A 12,828-nucleotide genomic window follows, 5' to 3' on the forward strand; every position below is an offset into this window, starting at 1 on the left:
TTCAGAAACATGACAAAAAGAAAAAGGGAAGGAGGTGTCTTATGTCATCTTTTTTTTTTTTTTTTTTTTTACATCTTAATCTATTTTAATAGTGCCCGGACATTATTCAATATGACCAAAAACATAATAATTAGGGATGCACTGAATGTTCGGCAACCAAAATTATTTGGCTGCAAATAGCAAAAAAATAATAACTGAAGAGACCGAATAAATTGTACCAAACAATGACTTGACGCGATCAAACAAAGGCGCGCACTAATGCTAATGCATATCAATAGCATTTAAAAAGTGTCAGAGAAAGACGCAAAAATCGTTACAAGCACAGACAGCTAGAGACTGTTTAGAACTGCATCTCATGTCTTCAATGAGAAGAGGAAGGGTGTTTGTTGCTGGTTACTGTATGATAACTGAAATCATGAAATGGCCTTAAACAATTAGTAAATAAACAGAATGGCAAAAAGGCAAATAAGCAGAATGTTATGTTTTCTAATACACGCATGATTTGCATGTATTCAAACAGCACTGCATGAACTCACGACGCCAGAGTTCAAAGTCCAAAGCGCAGTGTTGCTCAGTTGCTCAGTAACATTTTTATGAATTTGTGATAAGTGTGAATAAGTGATACGTGCAACAAACATCTTCCCGAATTCTTAATGAGAATCTTTTATAAATCTGCTGCTGTCAACAAAAAGAAGCACTGAGGTCTTCCTGTGGGTTTCCGACAAAATAAAAGCTCCATCAACATTCATAAAAATTTGTATTTTAATTTTACTGTTGTTCTGTAAATAATAAAAAAGTAGGACAATAATAATGATAATAATAATTACAACAGCTATATTAATACATTTAAAACATTCTCACATAGTGATTAAATTTGTAATAGATTTGTCTCTGTGGGATCTGAAATATTTTCTGTTATAAAAGAATTCTCTTCTGTTCAGCAAGACTGCATTAATTTGCACAGTAAAAAATACATGCCTGATTCAAGAAGGGGGGTCAGTAAACAGTAAAAAGCAAAATTTGGGAATTTAATTTATGCAATGCTGAAAAAGCTGGCAAAATATATGGGGAAAAAAATGCGAAAAACCACGTTTGGCCCAGTGTTTTATTTTGTTCGGCTTCAGACAAGAATGTTCATTTCGGTGCATCCCTAATAATAATAATAATAATTATTATTAATGTATTAATTATTTCATTAATCATGCAACCTATTCAATTACTCTAATAATAATAATAATAATAATTATTATTATTATTGTATTAAACATAATAAACATAAAGATGATTATATATCATATACTATATATTATACGATATATATTGTATACAATTATATATTGCGATATAATTACATATTGTTAATTAATTATAATTATTAAACATGTTTTTATTCAATTATAAAAAATAAAACAAAATATTATAATTGCAATGATATTACTGTACAGTAAAATATAATTTTACTAATAGTAATAATAATTTAGAGAAAAACAGTAAAATTACGATGATACTACTCTTGGTTGTTGTAATTTTTTTTTTTTTGCTTTCAATCATTAAACCATAGAGCTTTTATTTTGGAGGAAAACTGCAGGAAGACCTTAAGTTTTGCTTTTGTCAACAACAGATGGATGATTGACATATTTGGGAAGATGGTTGCATGTGTATTGTTTTCAAGTGCATGTTTGTGTGGAGCAGAATTTACTTTGAACCAAGCCACTCTGAGCTGCTGAAAGTACTAGATCATGAGTTGCTCCATGCATGAAAGAAATTTGGTTTAGTAATTTTTAATGCCATCTTGCAATTTAATTTCTTTTATTTCTTAGGTCAGAAAATAAGGAAATGCGTATAAAAAGAGAAAAATCACATCCCTACAGTTTCAGTCTTTAACAAAACATTTAAAGGCAATTACTATCAGACTTCAAAATGTCTGCTCTAAGCAACATTCCAGTTATTACACATCTGTAACCCGTACAGCATGCCAAAACCAACTTTTAAAAAACGTCAAGACTTCTGCATTCGGTTATGCTCTGCCATTTGTGCATTTTTCAAAACTGTTGGATAACTGACGCTTTAGCAGTCACAATTCACATTCTCTCAGCCTCCTTCCTGTTTTCTCTCCATTTCCAGCCCTACACTGTACACTTGCTCTTACGACAGCTTTGTTGCCTCACTAACTGGCCTGTAGTCACACACAGCATCAACCACACAAATCACTCTCTCTTCTTTCTCACGCACAACACACTCTCTCTTTCACAGGCACACAGAGAGCGTCACACTCATTTACTCTGGTGAATAGGTGACTGTCACAGATATCAACTGATGAATCAGCACTGAGCTGATCACCCACAAGCCACAAACAAACCCAGCTGCCTGATCGCATGTACATGAACAGAATATTTTGGGCTAAACAACTCAAGCTTAACAGTATCTGTCACTTTGATAATTATTTTGTCTATCAGTCTATAATGCACTTTAAAAAAAAGCTGAGCAAAAAAACACCCAGAATGGAAAACAATTAAGCGATAATGTACAGCAAGCCAGTTGTTATTGCAAAATGAACCCCAACAGAGATCAGGACTCTAATGCAAATCGGTTTCTGTTCAGAGTGGAGTGCTTGGGGGAAATTACTGCAATTATATTAAAGGAGCATAAATTACGCACTTAATCTTTCATATAAGCACTTAAAAGGGTCATGAAATGCTAAACTTCCATTTTCTGAGATTTTAACAAAGGTCTTTGTGTTGCACATCATAGTGCAGTGGATATAGTCATAGATTGTTTTTATTTTTTTGCTTTATTTTCATCTTCCGGGAATAAAATCTACTTTGTGTCAACGTCAAAGAATCTGATTTGGCAAAAGACCAAAATTCATAGATCAAAAGTGAGTTTTTGTTTTTGCTTGTCAAAGTCTCTTAGCGGCATATATTTTTTTCTATAGACTTTCTATAGTTTCTATAGACCTTAAGTTTCGATCAAACAGCTTATATAAAAACCGCAAAATAAACAACAAAAGTTATTAAAGGTGCAACAGTGCATTCTTATATATTTTCCATGCAGAGTGCAAGAGCAAATGGCTGTGCATCTGCTTGTGCATTCACAGGATATGAAATTATGTAATGCAATGTAAGCTTACAAAACCACATTTAATTTTTGTTAATTTTGTATTTTGTAATCGTGAATTGCAGAATGCACTTGAGAGATAGACTTCCATTGTAAGTGCATTACTGTAAGCACAATTTACATGGTTTATTGACAAACATCTGACAGTGTGCCAGTCGATGTTCTGCATTTAACCCAGGATATTCCTTCACTCTCGTTCCAGCGGTAGTTCAGGAACAGGCAGCTCTGTGTGCTCCACTTGAATAGTTTCTAGATCATGACTGCTGGTCTATGAGAGGTAGAGGGGTATTGTAGAGCTGATTATTAGTATGTAACCAGCACCTTATTATAGTGCCATGTTGATAGCACGGGGGTGGACAATCCCAATAAAAAGCCACTGCAACCATGGCAACAGGCTCAGGAAGAAACAGTGAAAGTGAAGAGGTAATAAAGACAGACCTGTTCGATATACACACATACACACAAACACACATAGGCCACTTGCCTGTGTCAGGGTGCCTGATGTAACTGTGGTTTGCTGTCCCTAAATACCCTTCACTTCATTGGTGGGCTCTAAATTTAGCAGCATGTCATGCACCACATAAAAGAGTCTTTCAGCGACCACTCGACTGGTTATCCATCATACATGCACTATGGCACAACAAACCACAATCCAGTTTCACTCAAGAAACTCTGAGCTGAAGGTAAAAATACATCAACAAATAAATAAAAGTCTTTGCAAAAAATTAAAAATTTAATTTAAATTTATATTTAAAGCAGTCCAGATCAGAATTGGGCAAATTCAGTGATTTTTGCAAGCTTTGCAAGCTTTTTTTCACCACGGGACAATTTTTTTTTTTTTAAAGTAACTGCAACATTTTATTCCATAATTCTGACTTTTTGTCTCAGAATTCTGAATTTACGTTTCGTAATTTTGACTTTCTCAGAATTCTCAGTTTTTTGTTTCTGCCAATAAATGAAAAGTAAAAAAGGCAATTGCAAGTTAACATTTCGTAAAACAGAGTTTCTCCCAAAATTCAGAATTATGAGATATAAACTCTGAATTCGGAAAAATGTAAGTCAGAATTGTAAGATGAAAAGTTATGATTATCTTTTTTATATTTTTATTCTCTGGAGAAAACAAGCTTCCATACAAAAAAGAGCTTGTATGTTGTATGTGAAATATCATCATATATGGGACACATTCAAATGTGGAAGCCAGATGAACTTCTGAAAATCAGATCAATTAAAAGCAGACCATTTGAGAAAAGGCCTGAAATGCAAACACTATTCAGTTTGGTTTGATTTGGTTTCAATGCAGGAGATCTGTTTATTCCACTTCAATTGCTTAGACATGTTGGGCAACTCTGGTTATAGCCTAATTAAAGTGTTGTAAATCACACACACTCACATTAACAACTGACTCCTTGAACTTGATGTGCAGCCGGTAGCTGGACATGGCAATGATGGCATCCTCTGCCCTGCCCACGAACGTCGTAAACTCTCCATGCAGCTCTGGGAAGGGCACCTACAACAGATGAACATTTCACACATGTATATCCAACAAACAACTTAATATCAGACCAACACAAATGTTTAGTGATATTTAGAGTTGCATACCAAAAAATAAGGCATTTACAAAACCCTATCAAGAGAAATACCCTTGATGTGTCTTCCTGTCAGAGGTGCTGAAATCTAAGGCTTTGTTTGAAAACCAAAAGCTGCCTCATTTTCTACTGCATAGCATTCATCGAAACAAAAATTGTGCCTTACAATTACCTGATTTGAAACCCTCTTCAAAAGCAGCAACTCTATTTATAGTCAGTCATGTGTGTCACACTTACATCATCTTGAATGAAAACTTTCACCATGCTTGTTGCAATGCACTGTAAGTGATGCAGTCTTAGATTTTGACCTAAACAAGACAATTTTGTTGCCTACAGTTTGGGACAAACTACACATCTGGAGCACATTAATGATGCCTAGGTAAACAGCTTAGAGTTTAAATTCCCACTCTTGTTCAGAATCAAATATTAATTATATTAACAGAAACACTACACCCTAATGAATAACATTCATCTTGGCAGTGGTCTTGATCCCAGCTTACCTGAAGATCATCATCGTCCAGGACAGGGGGCTTGCGAGGGAAGATCTGATTGGCCTGGATGCACTCCAGACTCTGCTGCCCCTCCTCCTCCTGTCAAAAAGAATATGGATAAGGAAAGCACTGCATTATACTCTATAAGCAATTACAATCAAGAATAATGTAACAAAAAAATTCAAAAACAGTTATGGATAGAATTTGGAAATATGCTTCAGCCATGAACATGAAATGCAATGAAATGTAAAAAAAAAAATATATATATATATCGAGATCAAATAGTATTTTCTTCATGTAAAATATAATTTAAATAAATAAATAAAATGTATTCATTTTTTTAATGATTCGAACTAAACATGTTTTCATTATTCATCACATAACTTATGTTCCGCTGCAACAATAGAAGAGTGTGAGAGCCTTTTTATCAAAAGCCACACATTTGACATCACAAGTTAAAAATGTACAAACTCCTTTTCCAGTTTTATCACTACCAGGGGCCAAAAGGCAAACTGTTATATGGATAAAACATTGTCCATGACTAAACCTCTGATTAAATGAGTGATTATCTAAGCTAAACCCGGGGACAGAGTGGTCAAAGCATTTCTTTAACCAATACCATTTTTGGCTGGGCTTCAGGCAAAACATTTGTAATGGCACAGGGAGAGTTTGCCAGTACTTCCTGTTCTGAGGTCACTTCTGCTATTTCTGATATAACAGGCACTCCTGTGACCGATACAGTAGGCTGGCTTTACATAAGACTAAGGGCACTGGGTTATAGTAAATCATGACCACTACTATTACTCACACAGACACCAGCGATAGACACTATATGTGACCCTGGAGCACAAAAGCAGTCTTAAGTCGCTGGTGTATATTTGTAGCAATAGCCAAAAAACATTGTACAGGTCAAAATTATCCATTTTTCTTTTATGCCAAAAATCATTAGGATATCAAGTAAAGATCAAGTTCAGTGAAGATATTTTGTAAATTTCCTACCGTAAATATACCAAAAATGTATTTTTAATTAGTAATATGCATTGCTAAGAACTTCATTTGGACAAATTTAAAGGTGATTTTCTCAATATTTAGATTTTTTTGCACCCTCAGATTCCAGATATTCAAATAGTTGTATCTCGGCCAAATATTGTCCTGTCCTAACTAAGCTCTCAGATGATGCATAAAATTGGCACTTAAGACTGGTTTTGTGGTCCAGGGTCACATATATGCCATATGATACACATGCAACACATGTAAGTGAAATGTTTGGATGCATCTACTAAATCAGAATAATAGTAAACCAATAGGAATTATGTACTTAAAAAAAATGCATCCTTAATACACAACAATGTTTTTATTTGATTTCCATGGCAAGATTTCCAAGTGCCCTGCCTTCAAACACAATCTGTGTGATGAGCTTCAGGACTCAGAGCAGAGCTGTGCAGGGCATAAATCATTCCATTCACTTCTGTATGCAGGAATGAGAGGCTACGGCCCGCAGTAGCCTTGAGAGTTCAGATTGGCAGAGAATGTTTGGATTCTGTTTCCACAAATAGGAGAGACTCTGTGAGAGAGGGCAGCCGTGTCGCCATGTTGTCTAGCTCAAACACTAGTGAGACTGATCTGGTTGTGCCATAAAATGCTGCCAAGTCAAAGACAAGAGTGTACTGGATGAGATATGCGCAGAGGAGTTCTGATAACTTTAAGATAAATGTTCATGTTATATGTTTTGGTTGCATTTGTGAGATGATAAAAATGTAGATGGTTGTTTAAAATAGGTAATATAATATAATGGTATCGGAATCGTATCTTAGAATTTTTTGAAGTAATGGCAAATATAGTATCGCTGGGTATGAGAATCGATATCGTATCGTGACGAACCATCCGATTTACAACCCTAATCAGCATGCATTGATTAATCCCATGTTGTAGCACAAGACCAAATCATGTGCTCAAAAGAGCGACCAGTGGGAAGAATGAGTCTGGAGCCCTGTATAGAAAAAAGTTAGTGAAGGTCTATAAATTTGTCAGGTTGCATATCTCAGAAGTGTGTGGGTGTGTTTGCTGGATCAGCAGCATGGCCGTCTGTGTGTAGTGCTGACAATGGCCATCAGCACGGCTCAGTAAACACACTAGAGGGGCCGGGCCCGGGGCGGCCCATTGTGGGCACAGGCACAGAACCAGACAGGGAATTACAGGGCACAGACGGGCAGAACAGCAAACAAACAATAATGTGACTAACTCATTAGGAATGTGTAAATAAACATCCATCAGCATTCCAGCATAGAGCGGAGGCCTTCGTTAAACTGTCCACAGACACTTCAGCAAACAAGAAAATGAGGTACACTTCACTGAACACAGACATTTACAGACTCTAACACAAATAACACAGCAAATGCTGCTTCTGTTAAATCCCCTTAAAATTAAAGGTTGATATTAAAGCTTAGCTTTCAGTTACAGTGTTTTACCTCGGTTAAGGGGTGTTGTTAGTTCTGTTAGTTGTTAGTTGTTAGTATCATATTGCAAAAGCAATATGATACAAAACACTAATGTTATTGTTAATAACAATTCATGCATTCATTTATATTATAGACTGTAAGGCTGTTTACTAGCTGCCAAAGAACTACTAAAAGGTGTAGTAAGACAAAAATCAATTGCTGGTCACAGATTCTTGATGCATCTAACAGCTGTGAATGTGTTTCATCCCATCAGAAATCAGAGCCGGAACTGTTTCATAACGCAGCACTCACTGATGACACTAGCACACATGTATCCATTCATCCCGTCTGTCTGTCTAAAGAGGGCATTGATCTGCGCTGAGACAGCAGTCAGGACGGGACTTTGACACTGTCTGAGCGGCATTCATTTCAGCTGATTAAAAGCCTGAGAAATCAATGTGCAGTTTCCGATTCAGCATTTGAACCAATGCCTGAGAGTCACGTGCAGGAAAGCGAGAAATGCTGAAGGTGTTTTTTACCATAGCCCCGGTGAAGGAGTGTGGGTGCAACACTGTGTCGTCTTCTGCTTGTTCACTCTCTCTTGCAGACGTCAGTCTGTATGAAAAAGAAAAAAAAAAAGAACTTAAAAAATTAAGTTTTTTATTGAACTTGATTGAATTGAAACTTGTTTTAAATTTAATTAACTTTTTATTTGTCCACTACTTCCTAAAAATAACAATGTCATATAACTATATATCAGTTAAAACTTTTCTTGCATTTTCCTGTATTAATGTTGGTAAATCTTTTCACCTATTTATTCACTACTTATAGAGGTGCATATAAAACAGGGGTGTCCAATCCTAGGACCCTATGATTTCCGCGATGCAGAAAACGCGGATGCAATCGCGAAATTTCATAGATTTTGCCAAATTTTGGATGGATAAATCAAAATTAGGTCAACTACACTTAAATCAAAATGCAATATGTACTAGTGTCTCTGAGTATAGATCCTGCATGTTTTGCATGTCTCTGTGTGAATGAATGGCGCAGATGCGCAGCTTTGTTTACTGCACACATACTGAAGCGTGCGTGACGCTCGCTGTGTTTTCAGCCTCTGCCACCTTAATATATGAGTACATGAACATATAAACAATCTTCTCTGAGAGTCACTTCATGAGCATTTTACCATTTCTTTTGAGGAAAACTACTGTCATATCACATACAAACAGAAACCCTAAAGGTCTTCATAGTAACGCATCAAAATAAAAGTTCAGTTTAACTTGAAGAAACTTTGACAGTAATATTATTTAATGTAATGACAGTACTATTACTACAAATAAAATTATATTACAAAAGGAACATTCACCACAAAAATATTTACCATAATTAATTTAGCAGAAAAATGTAAATTCACAAGACTTTTTTTGAATAAATAAATAAATAAATAATATTTATTTCATATTATATGTTTTTTTTTAAAAATCAATTAATTAGAAATGCTTTTGATTATTAATATTTAATTAAACCATTAAAATAGAATCCAGAAAACTAATAGAAAACAGACTTTGGTAAAAATAAAATTGAATTTGAGAAAAAAGTAAAGCATATTTTACTTTTCTTTTAATAAATCGCTGTTTAATATTTTACGTTTTTATTTCAATTAAATAGACATTTGTTTGATTAATAACATTTAATTAAACAAGTAAAACAGAGTCTAGAAAAATTAAAAAAAATGGAATCCTGAAAAATTTAAATGGAAAACAAAAACGGAATTTGGAAAAAAAATAAAACGGATGTTAAAGGGCCCTTCAATCCTTGCCTTACACATTTTGAATTTACCTAACAATAATAATGTTTGGCTGAAATGATGGTTTCTCTGGGGGAAAACAAAACTTAGATCTTACCAAACTCCTAAAAGCAATGAGGTGAGGTTTCTTTTGGATGATCCCGCACTGCTGATGTCACTCAGTGCTATGACATTGAAACCTGTGGAGAGAGATGAGAAAAAAAAATGTGACCACAGTTTTTCAAGCCATCACTCTCCATACCAAACATTGCATAACATCTCTGACAATACTGCTTTTCACACTTTGGTAAATATAGCTGTCCTGGTGCTGATGGTACTCTGTGGGCAAAGGCAGGCAGAGCCGTTCATGAATGCTTGTGTGTTGAAGTCAAGCCAGTGACGCATATGGTTGGGTTGAGTTTTCTGAAAACAGGCTTAATCACAAATAATTGACTCAAAGCCTTTTCAAAGATTACCTATACCTTATATACCAGCAAAAAGTTGATTTATTGCAGGAGAACACTATATGGACGAGCTTAAAACTACAGACATGAACCAAATGCCACAAAAGTTTTATTTCAGTAAACTGTAACATCAAATTTTGCTTGGAAGAAAACAAGCAAGTTTTCACACCTAAAATTCAAATGAGAAACACCATATCATTGATTTCTCTTCTCTGGAAGTGTACCACCCCTTAACAACAACCGTTTTTTTTTTCTTCCTATGAATGCTATCTTTGAAGCTCTTCAAACTAAAGAGGCATAAAGAATGAGACGATGGCGTTCCGCAGATGATAACAAATCCCAAGTTGTCAAAGACTAAACAGAGCAGTACACCGTGTCATGGATGGGATGATTTCAGTGACCCCGTGTGTCTCCTGAGAGTGAGTTCAGTTGGTTCATGGCCAGAGGGCTACAGCGTCCCTATGCAGAAATGTTCAAACACATACTTCCAGTGAAGGCCACACCAAAGCCATCTGGAAACTACTGATAAAACATATCTCTAACAAGCAAACCCTTATGTTTACTACAGCTAAGAAGCCTGTCTTCAATCTGATTGGACCGTACAGTGTCTTACAACTGTAATGCTGTCTCATTACCCGAAAAAATGACTGTGCAATGTGGTACATGAAAACTGTTCAGCATGCAAAAGTAGTTTTATGTAGTGCCAAACCATTTCCATACCGGCCCATATCCAACAGCACCGTTTCAGGCAGAAGGTTCTGCTTATTCCACATCTGTATTGGGTATTCAGAAACACCAGCTTTCTAGAGAATTCCCCACTTCTATTCAGGTCAACTGACTGCAGGTGGACAGAAGAATCATTCAGTGTTTTCTGTCCATCTCAGATGTCACTCTTACTGTCCTGAAGGTCAATCAGCATTGTGTTCTCATTCCGAAACCACCGCTGGGACTGATTCGGTTTCATTTTACTAAAACACCAATGGACAACCACCTTACACACTGTTCATGGAAAATACGCACCTTAATGTCCCATTTTAATGTCATATGACACATTCATGGATGACACAAGTTTATAATTTGCTGTCATTATTTTTACTTCCAACGTGAACTTTCTAAGAATTCATAATAATGAAAGTAAACACATTTATCGTTAAACTGGAACTGTCATATTCTCATGCATCCTTTAAGCAAATAACAGAAACTTGATAACTAGAAAATAACAGAAACTAGAAAAATTGTGTTTTACTGCCTTTTTTCCATTACATTCATTTTAAATTAAAAACTCATGATCAAATATCATTAAAAAAAAGGATTTCATTTGCTGTGGTGCTGGAGATTTAACAATGATGGAAAATAAACAAACCATGCAACACTAACAAGAAAATATACAATGGTTCCAATTAGTGTTATGCAGTTTCAATTATAAGAGAAGCATTTATAAACCTATTGTCCAACAAAATACACATTTAATAACATTTTATTCCAAATTCACTTAATTCACATAATGTCAGTCAAGTGTTTGAAATAACTTCTATTACGATCTGATGTGGCTTCTTATCAGAGAATAAGGCCAAAAATATTTTATTTTATATTATCACACAGCTATCTGGAAAATGCTTTTCATAATAATGATACTGAATATCAATATAATTCAAAGTATCATATCAAAGTTTGAAAACAACCCTAGTTCCAATCAATATATGCACACTTGACATGTCTGAATGAATACATGATGGTGACATTGTGAAAATACTAGTAGAACATATTCACACTTTGCTAGGACACCTGTGGGTAAATTAAGGAGACTTCATTCAGCCACTAAACATCATCACAACACCAGCTGATTCAAAGACATCAAGACTTTAATCGACGAAGAAAAGTGAAGCTGAGAGAAAGCTTCTAAAGGATTTGTGCACAGATGACTTGATCTAATGGAAAGCATTTTTAAATATGTCTTGATTGTCCAAATACTTTGTGGATTTGCTGTGCTCCAAACAAACAGCAGGAACAGATGTGTATCATTATGAGTTCATTCATAATCTCACTCTGGTTTACTATTGATCGCCCAACCAGGCCCACGATCCGCGTACAGTCAGTGACGTGTAAACACACAATCATTCAGGTTTTATCTGATGCTGTGTTTAGATGTCATGCATTTGCGCTCATTCGGCAGGTTGAGTGACTTTTAACCCAATGCATTTCGTTCCAAAGTCACACCATGAGTCAGATTCAAAGCACATGAGAAACCCAACACCAAAACACAGCCGAAGAGTCAAAGGATCATCTAGCAGCACCACGCGGATCTGACAGAAACACAACAAACCCAACACATGCCTCTCTTCAGCGAAACCAAGGCAGCCATACATTCCCTCAAAAACACCTTAGTTACCGCACTAAAACTATGGTAACTAAGGGTATGGAGTGCAACAGCTGGGTTCTGGAAGTCAAATCCCAATTGATTTTCTCCATAAAGAAATTGGTCTTAAACAAGAACTTAAAAACCTTTAAACAAAGGCATTCTGCTATGAGGTTGTTTATCGATGGCATATGCTTTTGTTGAAGTCATCAGCCGGCATTATTTCAACATATTTTCAATAAGCAAGTTCAACAGAGAAATTCCTGGTGGCAAAACAATATTACTCATGATTCCACAGAGAAATATAAAAACAATCAGAGAATCACGACGAGCAAATTGCACCAAACACATTAGCGCCTGTCCACTCCCATGAAGCAAAGGGATTGCAGTTCTTTCCCTCAAGCTGTTCAACCAAACAAAATTATTCTGTTGTTATTTGCTCACTCTCAAGTTGAGTTTCTTTCTTCTGTTAAACACTTAATATATCTTGAAAAATGATGGTAACCAAACTGTTGATGATAGCCACTGACTTCAATCAAGTCAATCAAGCCACTGGAAGTCAAAATCTACCTTTGATTTGACAGAATATT

General features: G+C 35.6%; 1 protein-coding gene across 5 annotated transcripts in view; it reads right to left on the bottom strand.

Moving 5' to 3' along the window:
- Positions 1–12,828, bottom strand: part of LOC109072209 (myotubularin-related protein 3-like) — a 32,370-nt gene that overhangs the window by 17,987 nt on the left and 1,555 nt on the right. For all 5 annotated transcript variants that reach the window (XM_042729249.1, XM_042729253.1, XM_042729251.1 and 2 more), the window contains exons 2-5: positions 9,537–9,618; positions 8,172–8,247; positions 5,204–5,293; positions 4,508–4,624 (exon numbers count right to left, since the gene is read on the bottom strand). In XM_042729249.1, coding sequence (XP_042585183.1) covers positions 4,508–4,624; positions 5,204–5,293; positions 8,172–8,174 — 210 coding nt within the window. In that variant the 5' untranslated portion in view covers positions 8,175–8,247; positions 9,537–9,618. The remainder of the gene's footprint in view (positions 1–4,507; positions 4,625–5,203; positions 5,294–8,171; positions 8,248–9,536; positions 9,619–12,828) is intronic.

This window comes from Cyprinus carpio, chromosome B8, assembly GCF_018340385.1.
Source record: "Cyprinus carpio isolate SPL01 chromosome B8, ASM1834038v1, whole genome shotgun sequence".
NCBI lineage: Eukaryota > Metazoa > Chordata > Actinopteri > Cypriniformes > Cyprinidae > Cyprinus > Cyprinus carpio.